The sequence below is a fragment of the Haliotis cracherodii genome, unplaced genomic scaffold (assembly GCF_022045235.1).
Source record: "Haliotis cracherodii isolate W230 unplaced genomic scaffold, xgHalCrac1.p SCAF_8, whole genome shotgun sequence".
Lineage (NCBI taxonomy): Eukaryota > Metazoa > Mollusca > Gastropoda > Lepetellida > Haliotidae > Haliotis > Haliotis cracherodii.
The window spans coordinates 59117302-59133390 of NW_027266341.1; the positions used below are offsets into that span (position 1 = coordinate 59117302).

The following is a 16089-nucleotide window of genomic DNA, read 5'->3' on the forward strand; positions in this document are numbered from 1 at the left end:
TTTGCTCTTAGACGGAACCCGGTCGCAAAAACGGCCACGAGGGGCACGAGTCGCTATTCGGCTTGTCCAGGAATAACACGAGTTGGTCACGAACGATAAGCTCCTTACTCTTCTTTCATAACGAGGCTCGAGAAACATTTAACGTCCCATTCGTCACCACTCGTTCCTTTCCGTAATTTGCGTGAAATCTCGTAATGTGCTAAATAACAACAAATATGTCATAACGAGTGAATGAATAAGTAATTTGGTCAACGACATCGCTGATACATAAAAATATGCTTATGTAAATATTAAGACTTTTTATTTCTCTTTGCCCGCTTGCGCTGAGACGGGGCTCAGTCAATAAAAATATACACGAAAGGGGCATATGAGTTGACATTTGTTTCGTCGCGATTTTAGAACGCCGTTCATCTCCTCTTTTCAGAAGATAAACAACAGTGAGTTTTTGTCGCATTTTAATCATTTGAAAGGGGATTAAATGCCCGCCAATCTTCTTGACAATGTCTATTTGCGGCGTGTGAATACCTTCTTCGCTACTTTTCTTTTTTTGTTCTCAGTCTCAAAATATTAATCTCAGATGAGTCTGTAAGTATGGCTGTGCGCCGAATTATAAAGCATCATCGCGCAGAGGGACGACAGGACTGTCTCTCACATAGTGTAGTGTGTGAATGAGTTGAAACAGAGGGTGTGGATTTGTGAGAGGACATCTAACGATGATGCAGACCTTGAAGTAAGTGCGGTTTAAATACGGAAAATGGTTTAACGCCGCTTTCAATTTTTTTCACGGCGCGCTACCTTGATGCGAGAGGATGCAGGTCTTCAGGGTTTACCACTTTGGTGAAACCTGCCAGTATAATTAGTGTGAGTCATGGATTCGAACCCACGGTCATACGTCCTGGCACTCCTAAGGGACGCAACTCTGTACAATTAATGGCAGCGCCTTAGACGACTGAACCACCCGTGCCCACTCATATAGTGTAACACTGCTTTGTGGACTCAGTCGTGACGAGTCACCTTTTTAACTCGTTGGTTACCTTGCCATCGAATCCTAGGAACCTTCTGGAAAAGTTACCAATGCCAGTGAGCGATTCAAAAACGTCATCTTATTTCATAATTGACAAAAACAATCAAATCTCATTTCATGTTCAGTTAGATTTCAGATTTGAAAAAAAAATTTGTTTAAATTAGTATTATTAAAGCAGAGACGACGATACAGGACGATGTCCCTTTCCTCTATTTACATTGACATCCTTTGCTCAACTCCGATAAGCTATTGGCCTAATCCACTATCAATGACGGTTGTGTTTGTGCTTTTAAGGGTTTATCATGCAAGGACAGCCATGCTGATACCTTCTGTTCTCCTGTGAGATACAAAAGATCTTTAATGTGCAGGATTACTTTACGAGATTCTGCAATTAGTTGACTTTATTTTCAACTTTTAAACATCAATGGATGACAAAGATTAGATGGTGGAGGGCGCTGGGTTTCAGAGATGCAGATCAACTGAAAGGCCTAACAGTTAAATTGGAGAAGACATGTTTTAGAAATGACTATAGTTGGTTTAATTTCCGGCAGAGATTAACTCACATGTCTATATGTCCGATTGTGCTCGTTGTCATGGTTACGTTATACAGACAAAGAAAACGTGAGGTATGGATTTCCTTACATTATATTATATTATATTATATTATATTATATTATATTATATTATATTATATTATATTATATTATATTATATTATATTATATTATATTATATTATATTATATTATATTATATTATATTATATTATATTATATTATATCAGTTTCATGTCGAGCAATATTCCAGCAGTTCCAGCCTTTGGTGTTTACATTTCACAACTTTTGAGGTACAATCAAGCATGCTCTTTCTACCAATATTTCAGAATGTCATACGACTCTTGCTCAGGCATTTAACATTTAAGGCCTGCGTAAAGCTTTCAAAAAGTTTTTCGGTTGACATGTGGAAGAACTTTCTAAATTTGACGCATCAGTGACCAAACTGATGTCCGATGCAATTCCCTATTTTGACTTGTACCATATGTTTACGTGTTTTTTTCAGGTGAACAATTGACTTACCTTTGCATGTGTTTGTGACGGATAGCACCAATGGGGCAGGATATGCTCACATTTTCGCGAACATCTGGTATCATTTCTATTTGATAGCGATTTATTAACACATGAGATTGGATATGGAAAGGGTTTTGTCGCTTTATTCACAGTATGATAAAGAGGTTGTCATCCATAAATTGTGCCTGCTGTGTCATGTAAAATTAAAACAGGTAGTTACAAATTCGCAAACAAAGTGTTGAAACGGAAACGTCTTTATTTCTTACGAGGAAGCTCAGACACGGCCAGCAACTTACCTTGGGTCTAAGAAGTGAAACGTGTTCTTTTAAATTAGGATATGGGGATATACAATAGCAGCTGGAATACGCAATTATTGGATTTCCCCGTTGTTTGTCAGGAGATGTAACTGCCCGTGACTTATATGTTCTAGTATGATTAACACTCTGAACTCTGAGGTGTTAAAGCGTTCGCTCTTCACGCCGAAGACCCGAGTTTGATTCCCCACATGGGAACAATGTATGAAGCCCATTTCTGGTGTCCTCCGACGTGATATTACTAGAATATTGCTGAAAGCGGCGTAAAACTATATTCACACACCACCATGAGTGACAGTGATTATTGCTTAACGCAGCATCAGCAACATTACATCTACTCTCGGCGATCGCCTCCATAAAGTCGGTTCGACTTACACGACCCTAAAATTAGAAGTTCAACGAAATTACACCTTTCTTTGATGATTGCTACAAGCCACGACTCAAATGCGACGGGAACGTGTTGTAGCATAAACATTTCCTCTCATGTCTCAGTACTCAGGAGAATATCCGGGTTAGAATAGGTCTTCAGCATCCCATGCTTGTCGTAAGAGGCGACTATGCTTGTCGTAGGAGGCGACTCACAGGATCGGGTGGTCAGGCTCGCTGACTTGGCTGATGCATATCATCGTGTCGCAATTTTGTGTATCAATGCTCGTTATATCAATTAATTGTCTGGTCCAAACTCCATTATTTCCAGGCAACCGTCATATAGCTGGAATATTGCTGAGTGCAGCGTTTGACACCAAACAAACAAACAAAAGTACTCAGAAACATCTTTTCGAATTATTTGTTCATTTATAACGCTTTTTGGGGCGGTCGGGTAGCCTAGTGGTTAAAGCGTTCGCTCGTCACGCCGAAGCCCTGGGTTCGATTCCCGACATGGGTACTATGTACGAAGCCCATTTTCGGTATCCCATGCCGTGATATTGCTGGAAGAGGGCTTTGGTGGCGAATGGATCCAAGACATTTCAGTCATTGATATTAGATATTGGTTCCCACTACCGCCACACTAAGATCTGAGAATACAGGTCACGTAACAACGACCTTCCGCGAACGTCGCCCACCAATGAAATGTCAAGCAAAAAGTCGACATTAGCCAATCATAAAACAGCTTTTTCGAGCGTCTTCCATTCGAGACTACCCTTTGAAAAATATTTTTCTCTATTCAAAAAATGAAAACTGAACAAACCAACATTCTGGAATGTCTAATAGATGACTGAGATTGTATGGCAGTACTCCCCCCGAGCTATGCCAAGTCTCTTCCGTTCAAATGTTTATCCCATTGAAGCGAGAGAGAGACGATGAGTTTGACGGCTTCAGTCGCGCACCCCGAAGCTGTAGCTGTAGCTGTAGTTTAGCTTTTTGAGGCTGCATGATAAGAAAAAACATTCCGATTGTCATTTTAAAGGTTTTGTAATCGACGCTCTAATTGATCGGATGAAAGGTTGTTCTGATGTAACCCGTCGTCTTCAGATCTTTGTTTAGCGGTAGCGAGAACAAAGATAGGATTTTAATGGTATTGAAGGCATTTATCATTATAAATTGTTGATATAATAACACTGGATAATCAAGAATGCGTATAACCATGACAACCGTATCCCCACGCATACCATATCTGAGTTAAGCATGGACTACTGTTAGCCCGTATCCTCTTGTGAACCATGTCGAACACTCCAAATCCAAGATGAAACCTCGTAAGCTCAACTTGACCATTAACATCCGCTCATTTCATTACAAGTAATGCATATCGACGTTGTAAATAAAAATGTTAATGGTAATATAACTTATAGGTCACACTTTCTCCATATACATGTCTCTATATTGCTTAATATTGCCAATGGCAACGTTGAATTTTAGTCACTCACTCACTAAAACAGGCGTGAAAAGCTGATGACGTCATTGACATCTTTTAGAGCATTGATTCTCCAAGCTTGGGATTCCATGACAATCGAATCATCAGGTTTAGAGAATGCAAGTAAATGTTTCCAGTGAGAATTTAATACTAGAATAACCAGCTTCGGGGAATTACGATTTTTTTTCTCCAGACAGAATAGCGAGGGACCAACAGCATTCATTCACCGGAGACAGATAAGGTGCAGTTCCTCACAGTTGCCATTCGTGTTGGCTATTCTGTGTATTGCTCGAGGGCACGGGTGGCCCAGTCGTCTAAGGCGCCGCGATTCGCTGTGCAGAGTTGCGTCCCTTGGGTACGCCAGAAACCTATGATTGTGGGTTCGAATCCCGGTTCGCCCCGATTATGTTTCTAGGTTTGTCAGCACCATACCCGTGCTCGTGGGTTTCACCGAAGTGGTAAACGTCTGAGACCTGCATCACTTCGGGCTTTCCTCCCACATTAAGCTGACACGCCGTGATATAACTGGAATATTGTTAAAAGCGGCGTTAAACCCACTCACTCACTCACTCACTGTGTATTGCTCACTGTCATTTTAAGAGCGGATGTGAAAAAACACATACCTCAACCTCACAAAACGTCACTGTGTCAACTGTTCGGATAACGTAATGTTATATATGTGACGTTATTAACAATGGATGATCTCACATCGCAATGACATCATCACTGAAGCAATGTGACGTCATATTGCTCCAACTAGCCAATCAGCATCGAAGGACACTTATATGCACATGCTATTATTCTCGCTCTTTTAAAGCATAACTGAAAAGGAATATGATAAATAATAGTAGAGTAGTAGCCGCAAAAGACTACTCATAATGTTTTCTGTCGCATTGCCGAATAACATGCAGGAAACATGTACCGTATTCATAATGTGTGATTCTCTGAGCGTCTAATTCCATGAAAACCAACTTTCTAATCAGATTGAAAAATATATTGACATTCTTTTTTAAGAATTGATTTCACATTCACAAGAATATTAAGAGTTGGCGAAACAATACAATAGATACAAGCAAGGTGATTATTTTCGAACACCATCGGAAAAGGCATGACAAGGTCCCTTTTGGCCACAGTATCTGGATAAATGATATCATTTGGAACCTTTATTGAAGTGTTCATGTCAATTAGAACTAAGATTAGGCTAACTTAGTGTCGAAAAAGCAGATTATAGTGGAATCATTACTTACAAATATATAAACATGGGCAAGTGTTGTTAGGATATGTCATAAAGGCAGTACCAAGACGAGGTTATATATAGCTTGGTCACATATTTGCTTACAGTTAGATTTTCTTGAAGAATGAAAAATCTACCTTTTCGCTTATTTTAGTCATTCGTATGGATTTGAATATGCCATATGTCCAAAAGGATAGGCGCCAATCGGTTGATTATGTCTAATAATTTTCCTACCAATATCTCAAAGTAACTTTACACTGTGACCTTTCCAGTGGGGCTTAGCTGGCCGTTGTGCGACCTTGACCTTGTAAAACAGCTGATTGAAGTATCTAACTATTTGAGGCATGACAAAATATGTGTCTGACATCATGATTTTCTGGACATCATTGTTTTGCGTAAGTGAAACATATTTCAAAGTGTACTTACCGATGTAAAGTCAATTTTTAGGTGTTTCAAGTTGGGGTCATATAGTAGCCGAGATGGCTCAATGTTGATTGGTGATTGCTGGTGACCTAATTTACACATCGTCCAATCAGGATTGAGTATTCCCCAATAGTCCGGGCCTGTGACAAAAATAAGTTATTCGACATAATGATATGCATTTTGAAACAACACAAAAGAAACTTCCTTTTACTTTATTACGCATTACGAATTAACTTGATTTTCTGGAGAAAATGAAAACTTGAAAATGGTAAAGCACCACGCCCTCTTTAATTTCATTTATCCCAAAATGCAATCATTTGGAAAAGTCTGCATTGGCAATGGTCTCGTTTTGATACGATACGACGTCGACTGATACAAGAAAACGGACCTGATGCAAGTACTAAGTCATACCATATGATGCAAAAGACAGCATTAAAAGTAAAGTAAAAAAACTATTGCCATGGGAAAAATAAAAAACCCAATTCTTTTCAGATGATCGATATTGATTTCTGTATAAAGGAGTGTTGTGGTGGGCTTGTGGTTAAAGCGTTCGCCCATCACGCCGAAGGCACCAGTTTAGGGATTCCTAACATGGGTACCTCACTCACTCACTCACTCACTTGATAAACAAAAACAAAATGCATTTCGTCAGAAAATGTATATGGGTTACGATTTTTTAAAATGGCTATATATAATATATTATGTAATATATACATAAAACTTTGTGCTTACTGTTTGCCATATTGAGTACATATTGTTTGTGTCTATTTACAAAGTTGCATGACTAGATTGCAAATTATTACAGCCGTTTGTATGAATTATACAAGAGTGTCACTCTTCCACACTCTCCAGGTACACACCAGTGACAGAAAGTTGACATGACCAACATGCTATTAATATTTTACAAGACAAGAACCCTTCCTGATAATAGAAGTCGACAGTTACGAATAGGACCTGTAGCCATCGCGTGTATGAATTCCATCTGTCTCTTTCTCTCCGCAAAGTAAATTAAGTGGCGAAACTTATACTGGAAATAATGATCTTTTTCAATTAAAAGTCCTGGCCGAAACGTTGTAAAGGTACACCTAAATTAATGAACACTTTCATCCAACGTGCCAAGACCATACCGATCTTTCTCTGGCAATTTATCAGATCTGACAAAGAAGTTGTTCACGTTTTTGTTCTTTGGAGGATATTGTGAGAAACTTACGCTGATTTAGAAACAAAAAGTCCCCCTGGTTTTGCGTTATTACACATAACTGACAATTAATTCTGATTATGATGATGTGGAATATATGGCTCTGTGCTGTTCATATAACAACAGCATGAAAAGACAGCTCGGGGACCTTTGTGAATACTTTTTATAATCGTTTTTTTTTGTTTTGAGCAAATAAACACCTGTTATGTGGATCCCCTAAAATTACTCCACTCTAAAATTCAGAGAAAACAAAGTTGTTTTTTAAGCAGTGAGGATCTTAATATAAATAATAATAAATGAATTTGTGAGATAAAAGACAAATGTGTAAGAATCGCAATGGAATTTTCCGTCCATTATAACACCAGTACACATCCCATCTTCAAAGAAATAAATTGTGGATGATGTCCTTTTTACAAGACGCTAATGTGATAAATGCGATTTGAAAAATGATCACAGATGGATTTGTCTTGGAGTATATGGGTGAAGGGAAATGGGGTTTAACACCGCGTTCAAAATTATTGCAGTTATGTTGCGACGTGCATGCATGTGCGTGTGTGTACGTGTGTGTGCATATGCCTGTCTGCTTGTACTAGTCCAGACTAATGCTGGTCTTACAGTGCTAGCCCACTGAGATACCATGACGCAGTTTAACATGGATACCCCACTGAGACACAGTATACTGACTCCGGGACGACCGGTCTTGTTGTATCCCCACAATGCCGAGCGCCAGGCAGGGAAACAACAATTACATACTTTTAACGTCTTTTGGCATGTGATGTAGTCGGGGATCGAACCACCGACCTTGCGCTCTCAGGGCAGATGCTCTATCCACCAGACCACGGAGGCGGTCGGAGAATGACAACGCAAAAATACAAATATCATACATGCGTCATTATTATTCCTTAATGTCAAGATGTCATACTATTCAATAATTACTTCAAATCGGAATATTAGGTACAATATTAATATCGCCTCACCAGATAATCCTTCGTATGACCACCACATCGCCCAACGATCTGGAATAAGAGAAAATTTTATTATTATTTTTAATTTTAAATAGTGTGATCTTGATGAAGATATATATGATAGCCACGTCTTTGACAAGGGAAGGAGTCCTTTCAAACTTATATACATATTCCATTTCAGACATTTTAACGGAAATGACATCGCCACCATGCTAGCAGGCTCATCATGGCGACAGTGGATAGGTTGGCGTTTGACGCCACATCACGTTTTACTTCGAAGAAAAAAGTTAAGTTGACGTTGACGTTGACGTTGACGATCTCACCGTGACAGCTGATACTGGTTATTATAGGGGCAGATATGGGATTCGAACCGATGGAATTTGGGTCAAACCCACGGTACTGACAAACCAATGATCACAATCAAGGCGAATACTGGATTCGATCTTGCAGATTCTGGTATCTAAGGGACACAACTCTGCAGGGTAGTTTCGACGCCATGGACTACTATCTAAAGTTTCGTGTTGACTATCAAGGGACGTATTATAATCCTCTGGTATTTAAGAGTGTAAGGAAACATCTTCAGTGACCTTTGACGGATGTTACCGTCGGGAACCAACATGCTCACGTGTATTGCCATATCATCATAGTCACTTTCCAATGATTCGTGAGCTCACCTTTTCTCGAACACCTGGTGTCATCACTATTTGATAATGATTCATAAAACACACGCTCTTGATATAGTCGGAATCGTACAATGGACTCTGCTTTAAGAAGATATTTCTTAGGAATATGGAAAGGGTTTTGTTGTTTTATTTATACATTTTTACGGATTTGTCGTTCCATTTTCATTCGACTCTCAGACTGAGACTGGTCAATGTCGTGATGTTTGCGTTGAATGTTATTAACACCTATTTTGCAGTGTCATTGCGGCCTGAGCAACGACGTCAGCATGGACAAATATTGCAACACTATGCCTATTTCGTGCTTCTATTTTTCCCAATGTATTTTCCTATACAGACCATGATAACAACAGAGATAGACAGCGATATTTACCAGTGATCATCCTCGATTAGGCAGTGTATTATTTCTTTATTATATTGGATAATCGCCCTAAGCTCATTGGCCATATTTCAGAAGTGACATCGCTTATCAATTACTTTGAACAAAATTTCTTTCGCGTATTATTTGATTGAACGTCTATTTTTTGGGCAACGTGTCATTAGAATCCAGCTCAAAGCGACGTTATTGTAGCTATGGATTCTTGACATACAAGAGAATGTTTTCATGTTTTAGATAAAAATATCCAAATATCTTAAATGCAAGTTTTATTTTTAAACCTATTTTTTTTGCGAAAAATCAAATGGAAAAGGCACAATTGACACACTTACGAGGTCTACAACATATGTTTATGCGGGTATGCGTATATACATGTAAGTGAATGGTGAATAACGCTGCTTTGAACATTTCAGTTAAATTACGGCCTGGGTGGAACGTAGCAGTGCCACCTACCATAGACGATCATCACTTTGGAATATCAACATGCAAGATATGGTGCTTATCGACAGACCAAGATTTAATCAGCGGATCATGCACGGCTAAGGGAGACAACTCACAGCCATGGACGGCACCATACATCACCGGATCATCGTGCTACTTCGAAATAATTCGAAATATTTTGACATAATACAACTTAGTAGTTGCCATATATTTGGCACATCTTTTCTATATCAGTGTTGTATGTAGTGTTGTAGGTAAAATCTGACCGAAGCTTTAATGACCTATTTGGCCGACACAGTTCTTGTCTCATCTGATGGGTTTTGGATTATGATTAATCTGCATGTACATTAGCGAGAATTGTGAGCTGTGTCAGGCACAGGAGTCAGACTTAATCAGTAATATGAAGACATGCTTGAAAACCAGTAATGGTACTCTCGTGTCACTGGATGTTCTGGTTCACTGATCACTTGATTGTCTGGTTTGTTTACAGGCTGGCGTCGCATGGCTGGGGTACTGATGTGCTGCATCAGGCAATAAATACTTTAGTTACTTTTTTTGCAAATTGTATGAATGGCGGGTGCTACCAGCAGGGCAGGGGATGCTTACCCTTTTCGCGAACACATGATGTCATCACTGATTGCCAGTGGTCCATTCATATAATTTCCACAACTGTATGCCCTTGCGCCAAGTGGAATCTGTTTCGGCAGAAATATCTAACCTGGTTATTCTCTTGCCCATGCAAGAGACAATTTATATTTTCTGTCAGGCTTTATTTGTTACTTCAACGATAGTGTCGCCCTGTCCATCCCGTTGTGACAATTGTTTCCTTTTGGTGTCATTGTTAACCCACTCATGTTAATCTTTTTCAAGTATAAACATTATTGTTACTGTAAATCTTTCAATAATATCTTTCGGGTTAGAATAGGTCTTCAGCAACCCATGCTTGCCATAAGAAGCGACTATGCTTGTCTTAAAAGGCGACTAACGGGATCGGGTGGTCAGGCTTGCTGACTTGGTTCATGTATATCATCAATCCCAATTGCCTGGATCGATGCTCATGATGTCAATATCTGGATTGTCTGATCCAGATTCGATTATTTACAGACCGCCGTCATATAGCTGGAATAGTGCGGCGTTAAACAACAAAGAACACTAACTTTCACCAACCATATTGCTTGACAATTGTATAAAGATCTATACTGAGATGTCGCTATAATATAATGCTCTTAAAAGAGTGTTGACGACAAAAAACCCTTTGAAGAATGTTTATATCTGTAAAAACGCCCAAACACATCCTATAGTTTGAACGTGTCGCACGCTGTAGCGCCACAAACATCATTCCTGTTTTTTACACTTTCAAGGAAGGTCGATTAATCTCTGCGGACCTTTATTTCTGTTAATCTTATTGAATCTGCTTATCATACAGTTGTGATTTACTTAATTTCATTTTTTGTTTGTGTGTGAACACGCGATGCGGTGTCTGCAGCGCGGAGCGTCTACGGGCTATAGGCGTGGTGGAAACTGACAGAAGTCAGCGTGCAGTGGACAATAGTTCAATATCTCAAAGTCTGTGAGTAGCAGACTATGGAAGAGGTACCAACAAACCCATAATGTTGACGAGGTACCCGTTCAGGGCGATCCAGGTCAACGCCAAGAGTACTGGATTGATTGAACAGAGACCAGGCTCTACGAAATCGAGCTCTAAAAGCGAATCAAGTAGCTGCAAGCTTTCATCAGGATACTGACGATTAGATGTGCGGTGAGGTGAAATTAGGTTTAACGTCACGTCCAAGATTATTGTACTGATATAGCCACGTGCATGCACGTGTGTGTGTGTGTGGCTGCTTGTACTAGACCGGACTGATACCGATTTATAGTGCTAGCTCACTAAGATACCATGCCGCAGTTTAACATGAATACCCCACTCAGACACAGTATACTGACTCCGAGCCGACCAGTCCTTGTTTTAGCCCCTTAATGCCGAGCGCCAGACAGGGTAACAACAAGTACAATCTTTTAACGTCTTTTGGTATGAAGCGGCCGGGGATCGAACCCCGAACCTTCCGCTCTCCGGGCGGACGCTCTACCACTAGACCACGGTGGCGGTCTTAGACGATTAGAAATCTCAATGGTCGACGGCCATGTGTTGTGCCGCCCCTTACACAACGTCATATTGCCAACAGACGTCAATGGTGTACACAACGTCCAAACTGGGGTAATCGTCGCTTGTGTCACTTGTCATCAATAGTCCCTTTTCACTTTGCCCTTCCTTGACAGGCGTGGTCGTGTCTGGCGACGTCGAAATGCACGTCAAGCCAATGTCAACCTGAGACCTCATGACAGATATGGCGATGGATCTGTTATGGTGTGGGGTGGTATCACTGTGACTGACCCCACTCAATATTGTGCAAGGAAGGGTCACTGGACAGTACTATCGGGAAGATATACTGGCACCCTTTGTTGTCCCGTCTGCAAGGCGTATGGGTCGACGTCTTGACGTTCAGGACGACAACGCCCGTGTCCACCGTGCACGAATCGTCAACGCCAACCTCCAGCACCACAACATCCCTAGAATGCCATGGCCAACAATGAGTCCAGACCTTTACCCCATTGGACACGTCTGGGACATGATAGAGAGACTTGTGCTTCAACGTCATATGCCGCCGACCATGTTGGTCAGGCGCTGCACGAGGAGTGGAACATACCCCTTGATGTGACCATTTGGTGTCTCAGACACAGTATGCCTCGTCCAGTGAATGAAAGTGACAAATCGTGGCGGTATTACGTACGACTGATCCAAAAATGTCAACTTGTCAACAATTTCCCATCTTACCCCTATCGTCCTTCAAGAGAAATGGCCGTCATAACATCAACTGTTATACGTCACTACCGGTTGTAACATGTTCCCAATTCCTTCATTATTTTTATACAACTATTACTAGAAACTAGCATCTCTTACAATTGTCGAAAGTTATTTCCGAGTATGCCCCACTTTTTTTAAAGAGTATATAAGAAAGACGTTGGAATCCATAAAGTATGTCAGACTCTCATTCGTCAACTTCTTAACATCAAACAAATATTGTAGTTATATTACGAAACCTAATTTTCACTGGATGTCCAGAAATAAGGTGATTTAGCTTCACATTAATATGTTTTGCTCCTCTTTACAGAGCCTAAAATGGAATATCTGCATCACTGTCAGAATAATATTTTGTCTCTGATAAAAGTTTCTTGCAGAATGTTGTTGTACAATATTGACTTTATTCGAATTTTAATTAAAATGACACATAAATTTCTCAGAAGGCCCATATGATTTTCAGTCCAATATTCAAACAGTACTGAAGAAGGGAGCTTTGGTTGATGTTCGTGTAACGGATCCAACATTTATATGATGAAATAAGAACATGATCAGTTGCCTTTACGAATAATTGAAAAATCTCTGTCACTGTGTTCGCGTCTCTCCTCAATTTAACCAAGCCTAATAGAATATGACAAGTGTGAAGTTTCCTTCCGTCTGTGTAAAACATATCTCTTCAGGGTGGTTTTTAAATAGACTATGCCATTAGTAAATGTGAACGTTTTCTTAAAGCAATTATTTCTAACTCCAAAGAAATGCTGCAGCAGCCGCACAGCATAATAAAAAATGACACCACGGCTTTATGAGCGACATATATTCAAATCATCTTGAAAGCTTAAAAGTTGATAAATTCTGATGAATTTGAAATGACGACTATATATTAAGTATAATTTCAGCATGCTTACTTAAAAATAATAAAAAAATAATAAAAAAATTAGGCAAGAGACAATAAGAGGAATTACTCCTCTCGGCAATCTTGTTTTCCTGAATAATCCTAATAACTGCAAGATAGTGAATCGCAAGTACGTGCCATTAAGATTCTGCCGAACCAATGCAAATGGCCTACTCGAGATAGAAAATAATGTTTAAAAGCACTCTTCAAAGAAAGGAAACGTTAAACAAAGTTTAAACAGGATTATTAATGAACGTCCATGTCGCCGTGAACAGTGTCAACCCAACGGAGGAGGAAAGCCCGAAGAGACATCGGTCATTTACCAAAGGGCAACCTATGCTGTTAAAACTTGTGCCCAATCCCTCTCCTTGTGAATAAAATATGTTTAAATAAAAGAAATACCATTTTGGTGAAAACCACGAGGTGTGGTATGATGTTGACAAAAATCAAAACATAATAATCGGGATTCGAACGCAGACCTTGGATCCTCGCCGCAGACGACTTAGTCACACGTGACGGCCCGCCATTTATTTTAATAAGAAATTATTTTAGAAAAAAACGTATCAAAGATATGTTTGGCGTTATGTCGCCTTTTTGTCTTAATGTTTAGGTTATGAATACAAAAAATGATTTTCGCTCGGGTACCAATGTCGCCTACGGGTTTTATTCCTTGTGATAGATAAATCTTAAGAATGGCGGTAGTCTTATCCGTGTCATAAGGAAAGCAATAACACAGCGGGGGACGCCAGAAATGGGCTTCACTCATTGTACCCATGTCGGAAAACGAACCTTGGTCTTCGGCGTGTCGAGCGAACAATTTAACCAATGGCTACCCGACCGTCCCTGCCTTACTTAAAAATTCACCACCGGCTGCAGGTTTGGCGAAAAATAAGAAGCCAAATAACATTAAGAATAACATTCGCATAGCATTGGAAGTTACACTCGCATAATTATTTGAAGCACACCCACAAAATATTGGGAATTATACCCGCATTACGTTGGAATCGTATCCACATAACATTTAAAATATGCCTACATAATATTGAGATCATACCAGTACAACATTGGGAATTATATCAGCATACCATTGGGAATCATACCCACATAACATTGGGAATCAAACCCACATACAATTGGAATCATACCCACATAACATTGGGAATTATACCAGCATAACGTTGAGAATTATGCCCACATTACATTGGGTAGTATACCCAAATAACATTTGAAATTATTTTCGCATTTTACTGGAAAAATATACCAACATCATGTTGGGAATTACGATCGCAAAAAGGGGAAATTGTACCAACATAGCAGTAGAGGTGAGACGAGATGAGGTTTAACGTCGCGTTCAAGATTATTGCACTTATATAGCGACATGCATGCAAGCACGCGCGCGCACGTGCGTGCATCCCACTCAGACACAGAATACTGAATCCGAGCTTTAGCAACAAGCAACAGGTTAGCAACAAGTACCATCTTCTAACGTATTTTGGTATGACGCCGATCGAACCCAGGACATGCCGCTCTCCTGGCGGATGCTCTACCACTGGACCACGGAGGCGGTCACATAACACTAGAAACATAATGTTGAACGTTACATTCATAACACTGGAAACCCATTGAGCTGGGTTTGACGGAGCTTCCAACAGTACGTCAGTTAAACTCCAGCGTCAGCGAAAAGCCAAAATAAACCAGATTTCAACATTGGTGAAACCCACGAACACGGGTGCTAACAAACCTAGAATCATATTCAGGGCGAATCTGGGATTCGATCCCACGATCAAAGCATCCTGACACATCTGAGGGACATTACTCTCTACACAGCGAATTGCGATGGCGACTGATCCCCCGAGAAGCTTGGCCTTATCGAACATTCGAAATCCTACAACATGATTAACCTTGTGACCTTCACCCAATCGGGACCAGCGCCCTGACCTCGGAGCAGCATGACATTTCACATTTTATCCGTTTTAGACGTTATTCGATCTACGATGTTCTGAGACAAACACTTATTTCTTTGGACGTCAATGTTGAAACTCAAAACAAAAACACACTCAGGCTTCATACCACGTGATGCCACATAAAACTTGACAACATTTGTGTGAATTACCGGAAATGTGATAGCATTTTGGTTTTAATAGGAAACATTTCTTTCCCTTACAAGAATTGCACTGTCTTATGAAACCCACAGTGAGTCAGTGGGCAGGAATGTATTTTTAAGTGTCATCTGTTCCCTGTTGACAAATAACCTAATTACAGGAGAAAACATCCCGCCGCTTCTTTTTCATTCCAGACATGTGTTAGTTCCACTTCAGTATTCCTTAAAGGGTTTGTACTACACGTGGGTGGAAGTTGGGCTGTGTTGATGAGAACTTTAAACGAAAATGAAATGGTCGTATTAGTTACGACTTTGTGGAATATGTTTGTTTGTTTGTTTGTTTGTTGTTTAACGCCGCACTCAGCAATATTCCAGCTACAAGACGGCAGTCTGTAAACAATCGAATCTGGACCAGACAATCCAGTGATTGACATCATGAACATCGATCCACGCAATTGGGATCGATGACATGCATCAACCAAGTCAGCGAGCGTGACCACCCGATCGCATAACAAAGATACACATATCATGATTGATATGGAGCCATTTCCTCAGTGTAATTAGGGTAAACATGGCTGGTGAGTTTGATATCCATCGTAATATCTAGATGTGCTGACAAAGTAGGGTTTGATCAAGCTCGCTGCGACCGCCATTTTCTGCCTAGTTC

The 16089-nt window shown here is 40.1% G+C and overlaps 1 protein-coding gene across 1 annotated transcript in view; it reads right to left on the reverse strand.

Annotated features, from left to right (window-relative positions):
• Positions 1 to 16089, reverse strand: part of LOC139449792 (carbonic anhydrase-related protein 10-like) — a 121095-nt gene that overhangs the window by 84116 nt on the left and 20890 nt on the right. Inside the window, exons 2-3 of the mRNA XM_071231323.1 lie at positions 8088 to 8126; positions 5916 to 6052 (exon numbers count right to left, since the gene is read on the reverse strand). Coding sequence (XP_071087424.1) covers positions 5916 to 6052; positions 8088 to 8126 — 176 coding nt within the window. The remainder of the gene's footprint in view (positions 1 to 5915; positions 6053 to 8087; positions 8127 to 16089) is intronic.